Genomic DNA, 22376 nt, shown 5'->3' with positions numbered 1-22376 from the left:
ATTTTATGGAAAAGATAATAATTTATTAAAAGAAAGTTTCAATTGTTTCCTTACTAAGTTGGATACATTTTGGAAGAAAAACTAAGAGAATTTTTATTCTCTTAGTAGTAAGGGAGATGCTATTACACGTGAGACGAATGAATGATTTGAGTGATGTTAAGCTTGATCAAACAGTTGTATCTTTACACGACGTGAGGTCTTTGGGTTCTCTTCTCTCAGCCTGTACCTGAAACAGGTAACAAACCTAACATAGAGGGGTTTCAAGTAGAGCTGATCATGGGCCAGGCCCATGCGGGCTTTGGTCGGGCCTTAATGACAAAAATAGCTAATTTGTGTGGGCCGGGTCAAATGAATGGGCCTATTTAGCGAGCCTAAACTCGGACCTTATGGGCTAAATTGGGGTTTCGGGCCTAAATGGGCTTTCCGTGCCTTAATATTTACGACTTACCGAACGAGATAAGTAGCATAATACCTTTAACTAATACATTAAAAACGTATTTAGTTGATAAAATCGTACAAAATATGATGAAATGCATATGAATTAATCTCCAAAAATATAATAAGACAACCATAAGCTATGTAAATATCGCTTTTAATTCTCAATAAATATACACATGAGTTTTTAAAAAGTTATTTATAACTGTAACGCTACTTAAACGAACTTCATATGGGTCGGGCCGGGCCATAATTTGGGCCAGATGCTTTGCCCAATCTCGGCCCAAAAGTGTCATGGCTTTTTTGGGCGAAAATAAAAGGCCCAAGCCCATCAAAAACGGGCCGGGCTAGATCGATGTGCTTGGGCCGTTTGAACACCTCTAGTTTCAAGGAAAGCCCCTTTGATGCCTAAGTCAAACTTCTAAACTCACGTCAGCCGACTAGGTTTTTCGTGAAGAGTTACCTTGAGCCGAGTAATTGTTGTGAGCGGAACTACTAAGCTTAGAGTTGGAAGTTATATACTTTATAAGGTGAATAATGTTCCCTATTTGTAGGTAACAAGTGTACCGCTTGAAGGTGTCCACATGGATTCCTACCGTACTGATGACTTGACATGGGATGAGAGCTCTAAGCATGGACTATAGTGAGATTCCATACTCTCACCTCGGCATTGGCCTGGGCCTGGTGCCGAGCATGTGTTGACTCATGGGTTCACATGTTGAACACGGGTTCACATGTTGCGCCTTTACGCTTATCCAAGGTGCAAATGGCTTATGCTCGTTATTGGGCCTAATCAATTGGGTCTTATTTGTGTGCCTCCTTAATCGTTAGATATTATACTCCTCTCGTAGCTCATTTGACAAAAAAAAAAAAAATCCGTATAAACGTAATTACGTTTGCTATTATATAGATTGGTTTAATTTAATTAGAACGTGATTTTGCCATATTGCTTGTGTGAAATCGACTAACAAATATTTTGCACGAGAAAGAAAAGATAGAAAAGTAGAGTATTTGTAATTCTAATTTTCTCGTCAATAAAAACGTATAGAATGACCTAACATCATTGTCATATTGAGTTGCGTGAACAGATTTGAACATGGATAATGACCACTTTACGAATTACATTGTCGATCAGCCAGTTGCCAATTTTATACATGGAACCCATGATTTTCATTTCTTATTATAGATAACGACAGGAGAAAGAAAATAGAGTGTTATTTGGTCAATAATCAAATTACAATATATATAAAAATTTCAAAGAAGAAATACAAATACGAAATATCAAGGAAAAAATCAAAAGATAAATGCAGTCCATAGAATAGGTCTTCCCTACATAACTACATTATTTTTGCATTTTTGCTGGCACGATCACAACAATGCGACCCAACCACATGAGAAGTGGTAATGTGGTATGGTTTATATGAATGGCCATACTCCTAGATATTTATTTTTTAGAATAATTTTATAATATGTGTAAAACTATGATTGACCGAGCTATGAAAAAAATAAATTTTTAAAAACTCGGAAAAATTATACATAAGCTCAGATAAATATATATAGTGGTTATACAATGCTCATTATACAACTAAAAATATATTAGTTGTATTTGTGTACATAGACTATTACGTAATACTGAGAATTTATCGACCAAAGTTTGTAACTAAGGTTCATTCACCGATGTGATATATATATATAAGTCGAAGGAAATGCAAATTAGTTTTGGAATTAGAGACTTACCGGAAATCCACTAAAAAGCTACCGATTCAATGTTAATACTTGCCAAGTAAGTGTAATTCATTTTTATCGCTTTTCTTTAGAGAGAGAATAATTTTCGGGTACCATTTAGAGATTATTCAAAAGCAATTCAGTCATCATAAACTCTAATAATTTGATCTACGACCGAAAATCACAAGAATTCCAACGTCCAATTCACGTGAATCGTCGTAAAAATCATAAATTAGGAGGCAAACTAGATCCTAAAATAAGTGAACCCTTCACGTGTAGTTTCTACTTTCTAATTCCAATGTTATACAAGTGCCAAAACTTTTTGACAACTCACCTGAAACAGGATTCAGGATCTCGTAGTAAATTATGTTCCTAAATGACCAAGAGCAAATAAATACCAAGTACTCCATTATTTGACAAATTTAACGTAATTAACTAAGCAAGCTAGCATCTCCAAATTCGACCCATATATCACATTTTGTGACCAACTAAGCAAGCTGGTATCTGCAAACTCGAACTATGTATAACAAATTTCAAACCAACTAAGCAAGCTCACAACTATAAACTCGGACCATGTTAAGACCTTTTTCAAACCAACTAAGCAAGCTGACATATGCAACTCGGTAATTCACAAAAGTCAACAATCAAATTTACCAACTACATCCATGGATACAAATCAATCACACAACCCAATCCTCATACAACAAATCAACAATCATACACAATTATTCCAATTTCAATCCAATCAAATCACAGTCACAGTCACAGTCAATGACATAAATTACACCCAAATCGAATTTAAAAACAAAATAAAATAAAAACATTGACTAACGAGGAGAATGAATAAAATGACCCGGTCCACCATCGGTCCGACCGGCCAAAAGTCCAGCACCAGCAGCTTCTTCTTCATCAAGATACAAATCATCCGTCTTCCTGAAAATCGAGTATACAAGCACAATACCAACACCAACCGCAACCGAAATAATAATTTCCATCGTCGCCCCGGTAAAGAACAAAGCCAAAAGAGTAAAAAACGACAACACCCCGAGCACAGCACGATCATCAATTTCGCGACGAAACAGCACAAGCGGCTCGTCGCGAAGGAAGAACAAGAATGTCCAGGCAACCATCATTAGTAGGAATACGATGAGGGAAAGCGGGTGCCATAAGAGGGAGAGGAAGAGGACAAGGAGGATGAAAAACGCGAAATTAACGCGGAAATAAGCTAAGTTGGACTTGAGTCGGGTGAAAGCGGAAGATAGGTTGGGTGGGAAGGAGAGGGTGTGGAGGTTGAAGATTTGGCGCCAGGGTCGGCGGGTGGAGAGGTGGGTGTAGAGGGTTTGTTTGGCTCGGGAGATGTAGTCTAGGTTTGTGGATAGTGGGGTGGTTGAGGGTGGGACGGAGGTTGGGATTGGTTGTTTTGAGGAAGACATGGTTTGGAGGGAGGTTTGGGAGAGAGGGAGGGAAAGGAGGGATTGGGGGAAATTTAAGGGTGTGATTGTGGGAAAAGAGGTGGAGGCATGTGATGGAGTTATAGGTGATTGTGATGGTCTTTGGGGATTCACATCATGGACCTTTCTTTATACATGATGCTTGTCTATGTTGAGTGTACAAAATTTGGTGGAGAATTGCTATTCACCTTCTCTTTTAAATTATACTACGTCCATATTTTTATGTTCTCTTTATTTCATTATAACTAGTATTGGTGTCCGGTTTTGCCCGGGCTGCTTCTATTTACCATTAATTTTTTTTTTACCTAAAGTTGCATAACTCATAAATTTATTATTAATATATTTTTTATAGCAATCATAAAATTATGATTAAATAAATTTTGAAACAAACTCACTACTCCCGCTATTAATATTTTACTCTTATTAATGAAACAATAGTAATAACATTTCACTACTTGCCCGTAATAATTGTTACTTTCACTACTCCCGCTATAATTATTGTTGCTGTCACTACTGCCGCATTAATATTGATAATTTCATTACTCCCGCCGTAATTATTGTTACTTTCACTATTGCCGCATTAATATTGCTTATTTGACTACTCCCGTTGTTTCTACCACTCTCACTAATCTCGTTGATAATGTTGTTACTTTTACTATTCAAATTAGTGATTACTATCATATAACTATATCCAATGTTACTACAATTCTTTTTTCTTTACTGACGAAATTACTTTTACTACTTAGGTCCTGTTCTTTTGGACTTAATTTCAGTTCTAATAAGTTCAGTTCAGTTTAGTTCAGTTCAGCTCTATTAAGGCCCTGTTCTTTCTGGCTTTTTAGAGCTTAATCAATCGAATGGAGCTGAGCTAATCGAATCGAATGGAGTCAACCGAATCAATCGAATCGAATGGAGCCGAGCCGATCAATCGAATCGAATAGAGCGAGCCGAATCAACTAAATCAATAAAATCAATTGAGTGAATCAATTGAAATAATCATATTAATATTAATAATAATAATAATAATATTTAATATTATTGTTATTATCAACTATAATAATACTAATATTCATAGTATAATACTATTTATACTAATACTAAAATTTTTAAGAAAAAAATTATAATATTATATATGAATAATCATAAATTATAATAATGAAAAATAGTAATTTTTTACTAATAATATTCTTAATAACAATAATAAATAATAATGTCAATATTAATAATGATATAAGTAAAAATAGTTGTTTCGAATAAAAACACTCAAGTAAGAGTTGCTCGAATCCAGGTCGGGTCAACGCGCTCCTCTCAGACGATGGCACCTCGAACCTATGCTTGCTCTCTCCGGATGGATCTTTTACGCGTAACAAATAGGGCCTCGAAGGGTTCGCAATAGGTCCTTCTCCGATGCCTTACGATGATCGGTGGATAGTTGAGACCTTGCTTGAAGCTAAGGTTTCCGTGCCCTCTCATAGTAGCTCGAGTAGTCTTACTTCTAGAGAGAGGAAGTTGTTGGTGAGAAGTATTTTACCATTGATTGGTCAATAATGAGGTATTTATAGGTTTCTATGTGTACCTCAAATGATGGCTTGGAAAGCATGGTTACCATATCCGCTATGAATACGCCTTACCGATTCGCGATTCGCTTATAGAAAATGTGTTATATGTATTTTTAGTAATCAATTTGATAGAATTCGCTTTTAACAATTCGTGATTCGTAGGATATCAAGCGAATCTGTAACCATGTTTGCAAACGTGTTGACTTGTATGACCCCGTATTGGCTAGTGGCTCAAGTCGGTTGAGCGTGCCCCATCAATAATATTAATAATAAATGTTATTAATTTTAATAATAATACCAATAATAATTATAATAACAACAACAACAACAACAACAACAACAACAATAATAATAATAATAATATTAACATTAATAACATTATTATTCACAACAACAACAACAACAACAACATTAACATTAATAATATTATTATTCATTTTAATAATAATATTCATAATAATAATAGTAATTATAATAAATAAATTATTAATAACATTATTATTAACAATAATAATAATAATAATAATAATAATAATAATAATAATAATAAAGAATAATAATATCAAAAACTAGTATTATTGATAACAAAATTAATAATAACTATTAAATTTAAGATGAGTAAAAGTCAAATGAAATTTGAAACTTAATGGAGTGAATCGAATCAATCAACATGGAATGAGTGGAGCTGAAATGAATCAATCAATGGAGTCGAATCAACTTAATGAAGTCAATCAATCAATCAATCGAGCCGAAATCAATCAATAGAGTTGAGTTCAATCAAATGGGTGAAAATAAGCCCGAAAGAACAGGGCCTAAGTTCGATTCGATTCATTCAACTTTCGATTCGATTGATTGATTCAATTGATTGATTAGTTCGATTGATTGAGTAGTTTATTTTCACATTAATATTATTATTCTTATTTTATATACTTATTATTATTCTTATTTTATATTCTTATTATTATATTAATTTATTTACTATTGTTATTATTTTATTAAAATTAATTTTTATTATTTATTATATAACTATTTATATTTATTATATTTATTTATTATTATATTATTATGATGAATGGCAATATTAAGGTATTAATATTTATTATTATTATTGTTATTATTATTACTACTACTACTACTACTACTACTACTACTACTACTACTACTACTACTACTACTACTACTACTACTACTACTACTACTATTATTATATATTGTTATATTATATTTATTATTTCATTAATATATTCATTTTTATTAATATTATTAATAACATATTTATTATTATTATATTAATTAATTATTATATTACATCTATTATTATTATTATTATTTATATTAATTATTATTATTTATAATATTTATATTATACTTATCATATTTATTTTTTTGTTATTATTATTAATATATTATATTATTTAATATATTATAATATTATTAATAATATTATTTATATTACTATATTATTATTATTATATTTTTTATTATATTAATATTTTATTCTTATATTACTTATTAGATTATTATTATATTATATTGATATTTTATTATTATTATTATTAATAAATAATAATATTATTAACATTTGTTATTATTATAGGTACAATTATTATAGGTATTATTATTATTATTATTATTATTATATTTTTATTTTTATTTTATTTTATTTTATTTTAGTTCAGTTCAGATCAGATCAGTTCAGTTCAGTTCAGTTCATTTCAACTTTATTAAGTTCATTTCAGTTCAGTTTCATTAAGTTCAGTTCAGTTCAGTTCAGACAATTTCAGTCCAAAAGAACAGGGCCTTAGGCATATAATTTTAAGAGGATTATATATTTATATAAATATATTACATATATGCATTAAATCATATCGAAAGAATTATGCAATATTATATATTATGAAATCTAACTTTAATTATTTATAATCTACTTATTATATTTTTGTATGTTAAATAATTAACATCTCTATACATCTAATAAACTATAAAGTTTAATAAAATTGCATAGATCTTAAATTTAATATATAATTTTATGGTGATAATAATTAATACCATAAGTGTGCACATTTATACTAATTAATTATTTATTTTAAGAAAATTGTTCATCTTCTAGTCTTCTATAAATATTTGGGAAAATTATCACACATCTTCTTTCTTTTAGTCTTCTTGAAATTGACCATCTTAATTAATTATTTTATTTTAAGGAAATTGACCATGTTTAGGAAAATTACCAAGCTTCTATATAGTTTAATTTTAACCCAAACTATATAATATTTGCATTGAGATTCATCAATCGGGTCCATCACACGGTGTTATTGATTTAAAACTATATAGTATAATTAATTTGTATAACTTTTTTTAATTACATTGAAGTCTCTTGGTTTCTAAATTTAATATATAGTATTGATATTACTCACGTATGATGGAGAAATAAGAAGAACATTAAAATGTGAAGAGAGTAGTATATTTAGCTTTATCAACTTATCATCCGACCTTACAAAATACTCCCTCCATTCAACTCCATATTGCATGTATTCTTTTTCCGTCCATTCAACTCACATTAAACGTTTTCTTACTTAGTTGTACTTTTATTACTATAATACTATAATTCCACTACTAAGGCCTGCTTCTTGAACACAAAATTCTAACACTTTCTATCAATTTGTTGTGCATAAAGCATACGTTATAAATAGAGTTGAATAGAGGGAGTATATATTATCTTAATCCATGTGAGAGGGCAAAGGAAAAGGTGGAAGAGGAGGTGGGAGAGAGAAGGTAGACAGTCATTCTCATTCTTGTAAAAGAACGTAATATCTGTCGTAAGTTTAAAACAGGTTCAGTATATTTAATACTTTCTTTGTTTCTATTATTTGTTATCTTTGGTTTTTGGCACAAAGACAAGGAAAGAGTATAGAACCAATTATTACATGACGAATGGATTAAATTGAGTGTATAGGATTAAATTACTCATTAATTGTATTTTTAAATTAGAAAGGTAAATAATTAACTGAGAATCTGAGGCACCTAAAATAAAATGGATAAACAAATGACCAGGGTCCTGGACGGACGAAGTATGAGTCAAGTGGGACGGAGCTCGGAGGAAGTATGAGTCAAGTATTTGGTTGAGACAAAAGGAGAATGTCACATGGATTAAGAAATAAATTATCTTATATATGTAACTCTAAACCAATTGATAATAAATGGAGTAATTTTTTAGCTTATAAAGTGGTAAACTCTCTCCTTCTCTATTAAGGTGGAACACTCACATAATCACATATGGGTTAATATTAGGTTCTTCACACTATCTTAAGAGAAACTTATGGACAATGGAGTTTGTTTGTGTTAAAATAGACATATCCGGAGTTGTTACAAACTAATTATGTTAAGGAAATATTGGACAGATATTTCCTTAACCCTTATGTATCTCGATGTCTTAGTTTCTAGTACTATATTGATAAAGAGCTCACTCACGGTATGTGACTTCCTTCATTCAATTCCACTCTACCTCCTTTTATTTTCTACACTATTTATTAGTGAAAATTGAGTTTCGATTTTCTCTTAATACATAAGTGAAAATATATTCACGTGTGATCTTGTTTGATTCGTCTCTATGAGTATATTAAAAATATTTAACTTTTATAATTTTTGTAAATATGTAGTTAACGATATTTACCCCGTAAAATATGCGTTGACAAACGTGAAAATGCAAAGTGGTAAAGTGGAGTTGAATGGAGGAGTATTTGATACACAATAATAAGAATAAGAAATCACCTCTATCATATTTAAGTTTAAATTAGGTTTTAGCTAGATGCGACAATTTTTTTACTACACCGTGGGAAGTGACGGAGTTAAGATTTCCCGTTAAGGGCGCGAAAAATTTCAACGGAGGCGAACGAGTAATTTCACAAATAAATTTGAATTTTTTTCGAAAACTTAGTTAAAAACTCTAGGTTTTTCTACGGTGTAGTAACATTTTGTGCCATGTTAAAAAAATCAGGGATGTAGGAAATTACCCCCTAACTTGTATACTATGTGAAATTCGAACCCTTAAGTTTTACTTGTAGCAAATTAGTCCATAAGTTTTCAAAAATGTGCAATTAAGCCCTCTACCATTTTTTTAACTAAAACCTATTATTTTCTATTATAAAAATCATTTTAAATATATCTACTAAAAATTAAATACAATTTTTACATATTCAACAAAAAAATGTGAACCAAATTTAAGATAAAGAAAATTTGGGCATGTAACTTTTCATTGTAATTTGACTAAAAAATAAAAAAATTCATATTATAAATATTTTTTAACCAAAATACAAAAAAAAAAAAAAAAAAATTTGAACATGATTTCTAATAATTAGGAATTTTAGGATTAATATTTGATCAATAATTTTGACTTTTAATAATAGTAAATATATTTAATTTAGTAAATTTCATTATTAAAAATAAAATATGTGGTGAATTGCACATTAAGAGAAACTTATGGGGTATATTTGTCACATTTATAAGTTAAGTGGTTTAATTGCACATACTATCAAACGGGTGATTTGTTATATGCCTATATTTCCCTAAAAAAACGCATAAGTAGAATATTCTATTTATTTCATAATATCTTATTTATTTTATATGACATGTTATTAGATGTCATATTCCTAAATTACAATAAGGTCGATATTTTGAAAAATTCCAAACATATGGTGGGGTATGTACCAGAAGAAGAGGAGATTATAGAATACAGGAAAATGAGACGAATGATTTGCACCGTCGATAGTAAGTTGATAGACTAGAATGGTGGGAAATAGAACAACGTGTGTGCCGACAAGCAGTAGTAGCCCAGCTAACATTCTTACTTGAGCTAATTAATTAGCGAGTGCCAAGTAATTGAGAATGACGTTTTTGAAGCGACGAGTAAACCACATTAATGCCGTGTGGCTTGTTGAGTCTTTCAGATTAACAAAGATGATTAATTTATTGCTTACAGTTTATTAGGAATATATATATCCATATTATCCGATTGTATTACGAGATATTATGTGATCTCGGCCCATATTCTATGAGCCTATATTCGTTTCTACATAACATTTCCTTTAATTTCACGATTTATCTGTCGATTAGTTGCGCATGAGAGATTAGACTTAATTTCCCAACATTTCTCTATTCTATAAATTTCATACGTGCTTTAAAAAAAAAAAAAAGAGTGAATGATCATTGATCAATTGAGAATCATTTTTGTCAAAACTTAAAATTAAAAGCTCAAAAAGGTGAACTTAGAAGACATGAACACTATACGATCGAGCACATGTTTTGGCATACAATTTGGCCACCATAGGTCAAAGAACACCCATGCATTTTGCATAAAAACAGAAAGTATAAAACATTTGCATAATAGCAAATGAGTGCTTCAAAATTACGTAGTAGGAGAATTTTGGTTGTGTACTAGATCCAAAGGCTTACTTTCAGTTTCTCTAGTGTTGTTTTCTTTGTGTTTTCATTAATCATTTTGATTGACGATGATTGACAATACTTATTTACTCAAGTTGCAAATTTCATTACACAAATGACTAGGTAGTAGTAGAGCTGGACTCTAGCACGAGTTGGCCCGGCCCGCACCCTCGGGCTCCCTTATTCCCAGCCCGCACCAACCCACTTAACCAACCTAGCCCGGTCGGCCCGCCTGGCCTGCTGGGTCGACCGTTTGGGTCCATTGCCCAAGTTTGTACTTTATTATTATTATTATTATTATATTTGAATTCAAATTAGTTTGTATTTTCCCCCTAATTTGTTCTATAAATACTCACTTCATTCAAGCTAAATATTTACACAATTTTCTCCAATCTATTATCTAGTAATCAATTAATCATCTTCTTAACCTTCTAATTAATTTCAAATAATCAAGTTATTTCAAGTTGTGAAGTTATAAATTATAATATAAAATTCTAATTCTCTCTTAATCTATCTTAATCTTTCTAATTCTCACTAATTCTATCATAATCTATATATCTATATAAAAGAAGTTTTTTCGAGTGATCTGAGAGCGTCTACATCATCAAAAATTAATTTAGAAAAGTATCATAAAAAATAATTTTTGATGTAAAAAATAAAGTTGAGAATCTTTTAATTATTATAATATATATTTCCTAAATTATATTCAAGTGATATTTCCAATTTTTAATTTTTTATATCAAACTTTTACATTTCACTTGGCAAAAAAGTATCATTCAAAAAATTATTAAAATAATATAATTAGCTTCGTGGTAAAAAATGCTATCATTAGAGTATAGATTTCATATTATTTGCACATATTAAAACTTCTTCGTATGTAAAATTGTGTAATTTTTAGTATGTTTTGTCCCACATTGAAAAATAACGTAGGTGTGGTGAATATACTACATATAAATAGTAGAATTGTCCCACATCGAAAGATTAGTATAAGGTGATTTGATCCTATGATTATAAATAGGAGACATATTTGGAGCTTATGTATCCACTCAAAATTTTTTGAGTCTTATAAATATTGTTTTAAAGTGCTCTTAAGATTTTCTATCATTATCTATGATATGATATAAAAAAAAAAGTGGAAATCGTTGGAAATTACCCGGGAAAGAGTTAAGAACATGAACAAGAAAATCAAAAAATAAAAAAATAAAGATTTAACTAATGGTAGTCTCCTGACACAGTACAAAACTAAAGATTTTGCTAATGATTGTCTTCTGAATGCAGTAATAGAGCGTTAATTAATGAGTCGTTATATGTACGATGTAGAGATCCTAATGTAATGATCGAGGCTAAGTGGTTTTACTTTCAAAGAAAAATAATATGTATACAATAGTGTTTTTTGTAAGAAGAGACATGTACTTCTTGGTATGTTATATCTTTCACATTGAAAAATAATGTAGGCATGATGAATATACTACATCTAAATAATTAAATTATGTATCTTACACCGAAGAACAATATACGGTAGGGTGATTCTATAAATATAAATAAGAAGCATCCTTGAAACTTGGATATTAACCCAAACTTAGGTATGAACATACGATCCGTCTATAATGAAAGACGGGTCAAATACAATACCACATTTCTAATAAGACAAACAACAAGTGGGGTGGTGGAGGAGAAAAAATATCACTACTTTCATTGTATTTGACCCGTCTATAGCAATAGACGGATATATCCGTCTATAGCAAGACTAACTGCATTTTTTTAGGTGGGAGAAAGAGCGATAAAATGGTCAATATTATAACGGAAATTTTTCATGGTACCCTCGAAGAAATGAAATCATTACATTACTAACTATCATTAATAAATAATAATTACTTCTCGCTAATTTTTCACTTATGTCATAATAAATAAATAAATAAAAGCAGAAGAATTGTAAATGTCGTCATTTCAACGCACCCTCCATAAACCGACCCCAACTTCAATCTTCTTCGACCCCTCAACTCACCCACCCATTCTTCTCTCTCACTTCCCACTTTCAGTATTTCTACAAATGGCGAGTCGAATCCATGTTACCGGAATCGGCCAGTAACACTTGGACGTACTCGGTCGATTCAGGCTTCAGCTATTCGGTGAGGGTCCCACCAAGGGGGCGGTCACCGTGCTTGTCCACCCCAATGACCTTCCTACTGCCGAGTCTACTTTCCGGCGGAGCTAGTTGGAGGATGCGCCTTCCTCCGCCGGCAACTCTCTCATGTTTACTTATTGCATGGGATTTGTGTTACCGGCCTGCTAACCGATCGTGATTTTACGTGATGAAGCTAAATACACCATGCATGTCTAAGATAAGTTATGCATGTTTTGAAATTTACTGATTATTAGGTACAATAAGTCTTGTTGAAGACGGGTCGGAGCAAGTGACGGGTAATGTCAGTCACAAAACGGATAGGGGGACAAGGTGGGGGCACCCCCATGTGCTTTCCTCTCTCCTCTATTTGGGTTATTTGTGAGAGGAAATGGTATCCGTCACTCCTAAATGACGGATACGTGCCGTCTTCAATGAGATTTTGTCTATTAGGTATTTAGGTTTGCATGCCAATAATGTAAGGGTATAACATACTTTGTAGTATTTGTGTTAATTTCAAGACATTAGTCAACTAAGGATGGACAGCCCCTTATCTAATCCCATTAAACTTGTCTAGTTGTTCTACAAATGAACTTTAAAATGTAATTGATGTTACTTCATTAGACAATGGACCAGGCCGCATAGCATCGTAAGATTTAGATTTATACGTAGTATTATGTATTCTCACAATATATTATACATCATTTACTATAATTGATTAAAATTTTGCCACGATTTATTAAATATTGATAAATTTATTTGTAATTTGTCACGATTATTGATATTATTATTGTTGTTATTCTTTTTCTTATTATAAATTTATTCTCGCAATAAACTTCTCGATTATCAGCTCTGGTTATATTTATATATAACAAAATATGCATATTAAAATCTTGACTAATTCTAAAGTTTTTCTCGTCGAGCCTTTTCTTCCGTTTTCTCAACATATCCAAAGTTGTATTCGTACTCCTTTTCAGATCCTTAAGTGAGCATTAGAACCCGACACTCTTATACTCTTTTTCAGATCCTTAAGTGAGCATTAGAACCCGACACTCTTATTTTAGACTTCGATTTCTCGCACGCTTTATCCAACTTTTCAGGTTGTCAATCTTCACCTAAAAACCGCCATTTGAGATGATTCGATGACGGTGGTAGTACTCCGCTTTGACAACTTCATCCGGTTCAACCCTTGATATATATATCTTATTTCTATAAGATTTCTAAAGTAATTTATTGTATCATGAAGTAGTACGTATATGATGTTTGTTTTAGAGTGATTTATTGTATTTTGAAAATTATTTATTGGAAGGGGACATTTTGTCAATGACTTCGGCGAGTCTAGAGATTAATTAAATTTGGGTCTGCATTCGATAATTGGGCTTATATGTTGTTTTTTTGCAATTCTACCTTAACTAGTAATCTTGTTATTTATTTTAATTATGTTATTTTTTTGTTTTAAAGTAGCGCACTATGTCGCAATACTTTATAATTGTTGTGGTTCGTTTAATTATTGATTGAGATCGAGTATAAAATGGGCCGGACCTTTATCCTTGTGAACTGTCATGTAAAACGGAATTAGTTTGATTAGTTTTGGGATTGCGCAAAGAACTATTAGCAACACAGTTTATACTCTGGCTGTGATTTTTTCCGATTACTTGATTGAGTTCAAAATTGGGTATGACTGTTAGTTCTTCAAAATGCCAAGACTGACTTTCAAATTTTCAATAGACACATTACTGTGTGGCATAGTAATACCCCCCTATCATAAGAGGCATCCTGAATCAATCGGATAATGATTATCAACAGTTCATCGGTTGATTTCAACATTACAGAATACTTCTCCGTCCCGCTCATTTGTTTACCTATCCCATATTTGGGTATCAACTATCATTCATTTGTTTATCTTCCATATTGGGAATGCTTTTGAAGGCTGGCTCCAAATATTGTGGCCATCGCGCAACTATTGCTCGTTGCCTTACCAAAGAAGAAGAGTTTCCAAATTTATATTCCTGTGAGAATGGTTTTGAGTCGACTTCAAGCGTCATAAATCTGAACCATCACCTTTGATGGATGAGAGACTCCAATTTTTTTTCGAAAAAATGAAACATCAGCATCTTCACAGCTTCACCTACAAAGCAATGCACATCCAATAAATCCAACAAATTAGGGCATTAAAGTCCAATATAATATAGGTCAGCTTTCGATAAACACAAGTAACTCACGCCTAATTCTAAATAAACAGCAAGTTTAGTAGATCTCTTAGCGTTTCTAAATGACAATTAGCAAACGACACGACAAACAACCAAGTTTATTGCGGTAGTTTCCAATGACAAATCGGTCAGCCATATCGTACTATGAACATAACTTGACAAAATCTTCATAACTTCGTAAGATTTTAGCTTAAACAACTATACACAAATTGGTCAGCCAGAGAAACTACATTGTTTATGTTCCAATTTTAGTGACTTAAGCTTAAAGGGAAAACATGTGATTAGGTAAAAGGGGTTGCCTCTAAGACTAAATAACATAGTTTTACAAGTTTCTCCAACTGCTAATGTTATAATTGCATCAAAAGTTTCGTCCCGAAATCTGTTACTTATACTTCAACACTGGTAAACTTACCTGCCTATATATATCCACAGTAATGATGATCAGTTACTCTCCATCTTCCAACAGGTCACCTTAAACCCGACTTTTCCCTATCGGTCACTTTCTTTGTCTTTCTAACAAAAAATACGAAACTGAGGCCGCTTTCAAGATAGATGAACGGAAACAAGTTCTTCCATGGAACATTGGAAGCCACCATCTTCCATGCAACACCATTTGCGCCATCCTTTCCCTTCACTGTAAGTATTAACACTAATTTTCGGGAATGAACATTACTTCGTTGAGCAAATTTTGGGTAAGAATGTATTGTGGCAAGAGACGGTGGAGTTCTAAGATTTCGGAGTTCAGCTTTGCAACTTTCCATAGAACATTCTCACTGAAAACTTTGCAATTTGCTGTTAAACCAAATGTAAAAAAAAAAAAAATCCCGACTTTGTTAACAGTGTAATATTTGAATAAAATACGCAAGGACTTACCATTGATCTTCTCGACAGTGTTTATCAGCAGGTACGAGGGCAGCATATGTGACGATCAAGATAGGCCACCATAAAGTGGCAAGGACAACATTTGAAAGAAACCGAGTCTGGAACCAGACCTTCCAAATCTTATGTGCTTATCCTATTGACTCAACCGTAACAATCACCATGAAAACTAAATGCTCTGTCCTTGGGAAGATAGAATTTGAGGCGCGCCAGCTAGTAAACCAAGCAAGCTTGATAAATGGCTTCTTTCCGTTGCTCTCTGAAGAAGGAAAACTAAAGCCGAAATTAGGGCTTCAGTTCATTTTATGGTTCAAGCCGGCAGATTTAGAGCCCAGCTGGGAAAAATTACTTAATAACGATAACTTTAAAGGCCTCCGGAATGCAACGTTCCCACAGCGTTCTAACTGCAGTGTAACATTGTACCAGGACGCTCACCATCTTCCCTCTTTCCAACCACCGCTATCTTCTCATGAGCTGCCTGGAAAGTTATGGGAAGATGTCTACAAAGCTCTCGAGGGAGCAAAACATTTAATATACATTGCGGGATGGTCTTTCAACCCCAAGATGGTGCTGGTAATTACCTTTTTACCAAAGACGAACGATTTCACAAGAATTCAGTCTCCTATGTTACTTCAACTCTTCAAAGTAGACAACTAACCAAATGTTTCACAGGTTCGAGATCCCAACACAGAAATTCCACGTGCAAAAGGAGTGAAATTAGGTGAACTGCTCAAGCAGAAAGCGGAAGAAGATGTTGCAGTAAGGATAATGCTCTGGAATGATGAATCATCTTTACCACACATCAAGAACAAAGGCTTGATGAAGACTCATGACGAAGATGCTTTGGCATATTTCAGAGACACTCGAGTGATATGCAAACTATGTCCAAGATTGCACAATAAGTTTCCTACATTCTTCAGCCATCACCAAAAGACTATTTCTGTAGACACCCGAGTAGAAGATGCACCAAACAAAAGAGAGATAATGAGTTTTATTGGGGGTGTAGATCTCTGTGACGGTCGCTATGATACTGAGCAACACTCCCTATTCAAAACACTTAACACAGACTCTCATGCACATGATTTTTATCAGACAAATATTCCAGGAGCTAACCTCCACAGAGGTGGACCAAGAGAACCATGGCATGATGCACACGCTTGTATTACGGGTGAAGCAGCCTGGGACGTGCTTACAAATTTCGAGCAGAGATGGACCAAGCAATGTGACCCTTCCTTATTAATCCCAGCAAGCGCCATAGGGAACATAATCAAATCGTCTCCTCCAATCAGCTCCGACAGGAACTGGAATGTGCAGGTTTTCAGGTCAATTGATCATTTCTCTGCAAGTCCACTGTCACTTAAGGTCAAAACTGAAAAAAGTATCCACGACGCTTATGTTGAGGCTATCAGAAAAGCCGACAAATTCATATACATAGAAAACCAATATTTTATCGGAGGATGCAGCTTATGGGAGGTTGATCAGAACAGTGGATGCAAAAATTTGATTCCAATTGAGATTGCACTTAAGGTGGCAAACAAGATTAGGGCACAAGAGAGATTCTCGGTCTACGTGGTTATACCAATGTGGCCAGAAGGATCACCAGAGAGCGAAAGTGTACAGGATATACTGCACTGGACGAGGGAGACCATGAAGATGATGTACAGATTGATAGGAGAAGCAATCAGAGAAACAGGACAACAAGCGCATCCTAGAGATTACCTGAACTTTTTCTGCCTCGCTAATAGAGAAAAGGAGGGACCAGGAGAGTTTCTTCCCCCATTTTCTCCTCATCCCTCGACATTATACTGGAGTGCCCAAAAAAATAGAAGGTTCATGGTGTATGTCCACTCCAAGATAATGATAGGTATGATACTCATCACTACTCGGTTTTACAATCTAACTAAACACACCATTGCTAGAGCATACTAACATTTCATTGGTTGGTGTGCCACTATTTACGTGACAGTGGATGACAAATACATCCTAACAGGCTCCGCAAACATAAACCAGAGATCAATGGACGGAGCAAGAGACACAGAGATTGCGATAGGCTGCTATCAAAATAAAACAAGTGATGAGAGCGGACAGAAGAATGGAGGAATTTATGCTTATCGGATGTCTCTGTGGTACGAGCACACAGGAAGAGCAGAGAAAGAGTTTGAGGAACCGCATAGCCTAGAATGTGTGGCCAGCATACGCTCTATAGGGGAGCAGATGTGGAAGATATACAGTGGAGACGAGATTGTAGACATGAACGACGCTCATCTGGTATCTTATCCTGTGACTGTGGGAGACGATGGATGCTTAGAGGATCTAGCAGGCTGCAGTAACTTTCCGGACACACAAGCTCTAATTAAGGGGAAAAGATCAAAGTTTTTACCACCTATCTTCACAACATAACGTCGGAAATATATAATGCACAAGTTCTTCTTATCATGTTTGTTTACTAAGTTAAATATACAATTGGACACAATGACAGATTGACAGATTTCATTAAAACAGTAAATATGAATAAGTTGTTCCACACAATTTGGACAAAAATTATGTTTGCAGATTGCACAGATTGTGTATAAGGAGTCTCTAACATGTAATTCTGGAGTATGGATGGCAAAGTAAAATCATAGTTGGCAAAATACTGAGATAATGCATTCCAGAAGAAACAAGTCCAAATGTAATGCTATCTACGCCTTTCAGAATGACATAGGTACTCAAATGATATGGTTGATTTATTACAATCAAACATCCATTGAACAAAACTAGACACATGTGACTTAGCCACGACGACCAAGATTACGCCACCTCCGTCAATACTAAGATCATGATTTAAACCGCGATTGCATACCATGGCTCAGCCTTGATCTTAACAAATAAAGAAGGGAACTCCGAAGAGACTTAAAAAATGAAGTGTCGTATTCTTTTCTTTCTAAACTATAAGGAGTACTATTTTTTTACAAGAATATTTCCATTTAAACTTGAAACAGGTTGTTCGCACATATCATAAAGGCAAACATAGATAAGGCACAAGGATCATAGAACATGACAAGGGAAAGGGAAATGACGAATGAGGTTAAAACAGCATATGAAAACAGGTCTCCACAGGCAATGTTTTACAGCAATGAGAATTAAGAATTTCACACTTGTGCTGCATATTAGGTGATTAACAGGTGAATGGATTTACCGAATTCCAGTAAACTCCGGACTCAGAATATGAATATAACCATCACAAAATATAATCTTCACGACACACAATCGGTTATACAGATGATACATCTGGAGTTTGTCTACTAACAATCTAAACAGAACCTTCACAGCCTTATATAAGATTTTTCTCATTAAAAAGAATGGTCTCACATGATTCTCCCCAGTTTCCTGCTCACTCCTAGTTTAAAAAAAAAAAAAAAAAAAACGAAAAAAGAAAAAAGAAAAAAAAAAGCATATAGAAAAATACCTACTCATAGCATTTTATTCTCGACATCTTGTTAGCTGCAAATAATGCGCTCCCTCCATCTACAGAAAAAAATACAACACAAAGTATTTGATATAAGTATATAACGGAGAAGTCAAATTGCCATTATCAGAAAACGATAGAACACATACTAACAGCATTTCTTTAAATATAAAGAAAACATATGACTGCAAAAAAACAAGCGAACCACACAACAGTGGTGCTTTCATCAAAACTGCAAATGGCCTTATCCTTCAGATAATTGGAATGTGCGTACAAACACTAGGTACTTGTGAAAAGCTAGCCGACTTCACTATTTCCAGTAGGTTACAAATACTGGCGAGAGAGCTCGACTCATATATGCAACTAACTAGGTAAGCTAGATATATTCATGACTAAGAACAAAGATTTTACGTTGGAACACTTGCAAACATAATGTACATGTCTTAAGAGACGAGAGAGGTAAATCAATATCCGGAAATAGATAAGACGTAGTTCTTCCAGAATCCTAAAAACTCGGGATGGACTTGGCTCGGATGAATTGCTTGAGAATCGCCTTTTCTTCATCAATCCGCTTCTTTTCTACTGGGTCATTTGTTTTGATCTTCCTCTTCTCTTCCAACATCCATTTGAACAGTTCTCGTTGTTGCTGCTCAGGAATTGGCTTTAACACCCTGGCATGCTGCGCCACAGGGCCCACAGGCATGTCCTCGGTGACGGAAATTGAATTTGGAGGTGTAACTGAAGTTGCCATATCAGAACCAGGAGAGGCGTTAGTATGTCCTTCTTCAATGCCTCCATCTTTCTTCCTTGTTCTCATGAAGAAGTAGGCTACATGGAAAACAGGAGTAATGCGTCAACAAACAAGCATCGAGTACATTTGATTGGAAGACGTGGAAGCACTGTGAAAACACAAGACAATACCACAGTCATAAACTCATAATCAATTCATTAAGGTATGAAGCCAAGGGCTAATATCTAAGAAATGACTGTCACGCCTTTAAGAAGACACTATATATATGTTCATTTGGTATAATAATTGGAATGGTAATACTTAACAAAAGTAACAAAAGTAATAAAAGCCAAAAGGAAGCACTGTGAAAACACAAGACAAACAAGCATCAAGAAATGACCGTCACACCTTTAAGAAATCAGAAGTGCGATTTAACCATGTCAGGAAGTTTGAAAACATATTGTTTTTTTCTGAACTTAAGATAACATCATTAAGGTATGAAGCCAAGGGCTAATATCTACGGAGTATATTCATTTTTGGTGTAAGGGAGCCACAAAGGCAGTTTGATGTTCATTGGGTTAAACCCCAAGTCATGAGTACCGCCTCTCATGGCCCTCAATAACTTCAACCCCCATTTTATATATTGCTGAAAAAATACCACAACAATTTCAACCTTGGATGCATGCTGGTCTTAAACACGTGATCTGCAAGAGTAGAGCCGTGACACCACAAGTCATAGCTTGTGGTGACAATCACAAGCAAAATTCAACCAGCAGTCAACAGCCTACTTGGGTATAACCAATTTTTTTTTTTTGCAAATTTCATCAACGCAACATATTTCCTGAATCACCATGAAACAAATGGCACCGAATCAAGGAAGCTGGATCCACATGGTCAGTATTGGTCACACACTCACACTGTTACTTTTCCTCAATTTTATTTACACTAAAAGAACCTTGAAATAAATCCTAACAGCTCTCTTTTTTTTCCTGATTACTTTTTTTTCTCCGTTGAATCTCTTCCCCCAAGCAATAATTAATAGGCATACAGCATAATCTAATGACAGGCAGAGTCCTCGACGAAGTAACTAAATTTCTCCTTATTTTATATAGACTAGATCTCCACGCATCTAAGGCTCCAGTACGGTCAATGTGGTAATCCACATTAACACGACGAAGTTACAATTCAAGAAATGTGGTAAATAAACTAGGCTAAGGCAATGGCTTGACAATGCTAAGCCATATGGCATCAGTCACCCGCACACCACCAACAACATTATCTCAGTGTCTCAAGGGTACCGCCAATGATGGAGTAATGGGGTCGGATGTAAGCAAACAACATTATATCAGTGTCTCAAGAGTCAAGAGTCCTGCCAATGACGGGGTAATGGGGTCGAATGTAGGTAACCAATTACCAATCACAATGAACACAAATTTCCACCCAAGATAACAACTTTTAACTACAACTCATCAAACATGCATCAAACAACAACAAATGAATAAAACCCACATGCCGAAAAATGAACTAAATTCAAAGGACAAACAAATAAACAAACCTCCAATGGCCAAATTGACAGTCAACAGCAAAGGCCAAATGTACTTATACCGCTTTGCAAATGACTCTTTTGGAACTTCTGGAGGTTTAGAAACGCCGCCGCCACTGCCATTACTAGAACTCCCACTAGAATAGTAAGAAGAAATTGCTGCTGCTGATGATGATGATGATTGAGCATCTATTCCTTTAACTTGCTTCATCTGTGCTGCTTTAAGTAATCAAAATTAATGCAAAAATCACCAAACCAATCATAATTAAGGCATTATAATGGCATAAAATGTGATGGGAATGTGCAAGATTACATTTTTATGAAGTGGGTACAATCAATAACAATAATAAGATAATACCCACTCCATCTCAATCATTTGCGAGCGGTATTTTAATCAAAGGTAAACAAATGATCGGGACGAAGGGAGTATCAAAAATAATCGCAAGTATTACAGTATTAGTCAAGTTGATTACCTTTCTTGGGTTTGTTTACGTACAGTTTAGGACCTTCTTCCATTTTTCCTCTGACTAACAGATGCAGTACACTACTGTCACTCCTTATTTAGTTGTTTCTGGTATCTGGGAAGTAACAGTGAAAAAGATAATGTAAAGTTTGAGAAAAAAAGAGGGGGGGAAATCCAGGAAACTGGAATTGTGATTGGGTAGTTTCTTTTTGAGGATCGTAAATTATAGAATAATACGGTTTTAGTGTATAACAAGTAGACACATTATATGAGTTTTAATTGCAACTACGGTGTGAATGTCAAAACTACAGTTGCAAGTTTTTTTTTTTTTTTTTTTTTTTTTTTTTTTTTTTTTTGACGAGGGAACCCGGCAGC

General features: G+C 33.8%; 3 protein-coding genes across 10 annotated transcripts; 1 reads left to right on the top strand and 2 right to left on the bottom strand.

The window, feature by feature from the left end:
* Window positions 1-2744: 2744 nt before the first annotated feature.
* LOC141616843 (PRA1 family protein F3-like) lies at window positions 2745-4192 on the bottom strand. The gene is made up of 2 exons (XM_074434004.1): window positions 4188-4192; window positions 2745-3738 (listed from the first exon to the last, which is right to left on the bottom strand). The coding sequence occupies exons 1-2, from the start codon at window positions 4190-4192 to the stop codon at window positions 2988-2990; spliced, it is 756 nt and encodes a 251-aa protein (XP_074290105.1). The 3' UTR covers window positions 2745-2987.
* Window positions 4193-14337: 10145 nt separating this feature from the next.
* Window positions 14338-22238, bottom strand: LOC141622809 (uncharacterized). Of its 8 annotated transcripts, none has more exons than XR_012533106.1 (9): window positions 22012-22146; window positions 21551-21754; window positions 19677-20093; window positions 19266-19324; window positions 16931-17167; window positions 16399-16757; window positions 15812-16295; window positions 15351-15572; window positions 14338-14856 (listed from the first exon to the last, which is right to left on the bottom strand). XR_012533106.1 is itself a non-coding variant. In XM_074438827.1 (3 exons), the coding sequence occupies exons 1-3, from the start codon at window positions 22052-22054 to the stop codon at window positions 19771-19773; spliced, it is 573 nt and encodes a 190-aa protein (XP_074294928.1). In that variant the 5' UTR covers window positions 22055-22238; the 3' UTR covers window positions 19487-19770. The 8 variants fall into 8 exon arrangements, 3 of the variants coding, with proteins under 3 accessions (XP_074294928.1, XP_074294929.1, XP_074294930.1); XR_012533108.1 differs by having other exon boundaries at window positions 16931-17156; window positions 21551-21749; window positions 22012-22103; XR_012533105.1 differs by having other exon boundaries at window positions 15812-17156.
* LOC141622808 (phospholipase D alpha 4) lies at window positions 15449-18358 on the top strand. The gene is made up of 4 exons (XM_074438826.1): window positions 15449-15574; window positions 15830-16390; window positions 16490-17681; window positions 17784-18358. Exons 1-4 carry the CDS (start codon window positions 15491-15493, stop codon window positions 18215-18217), a joined length of 2271 nt encoding a protein of 756 aa, XP_074294927.1. The 5' UTR covers window positions 15449-15490; the 3' UTR covers window positions 18218-18358.
* Window positions 22239-22376: the final 138 nt, after the last annotated feature.

The sequence above is a fragment of the Silene latifolia genome, chromosome X, assembly GCF_048544455.1.
Source record: "Silene latifolia isolate original U9 population chromosome X, ASM4854445v1, whole genome shotgun sequence".
NCBI lineage: Eukaryota > Viridiplantae > Streptophyta > Magnoliopsida > Caryophyllales > Caryophyllaceae > Silene > Silene latifolia.
This window is presented reverse-complemented; position numbering and strand designations above follow the sequence as displayed.

Bases quoted from the DNA above. Each gene is read 5' to 3' on its own strand.
- LOC141622808 (XM_074438826.1), top strand. From the start codon at position 15,491: ATGAACGGAAACAAGTTCTTCCATGGAACATTGGAAGCCACCATCTTC. The intron at 16,391-16,489 runs GTAATTACCTTT...AATGTTTCACAG, and splicing joins TCAACCCCAAGATGGTGCTG to GTTCGAGATCCCAACACAGA. The intron at 17,682-17,783 runs GTATGATACTCA...TTTACGTGACAG, and splicing joins CCACTCCAAGATAATGATAG to TGGATGACAAATACATCCTA.
- LOC141622809 (XM_074438827.1), bottom strand. From the start codon at position 22,054: ATGGAAGAAGGTCCTAAACTGTACGTAAACAAACCCAAGAAAG. The intron at 21,758-22,011 runs GTAATCAACTTG...GATTACTTAAAG, and splicing joins CGTAAACAAACCCAAGAAAG to CAGCACAGATGAAGCAAGTT. The intron at 20,094-21,550 runs GTTTGTTTATTT...TTTTCCATGTAG, and splicing joins TGTCAATTTGGCCATTGGAG to CCTACTTCTTCATGAGAACA.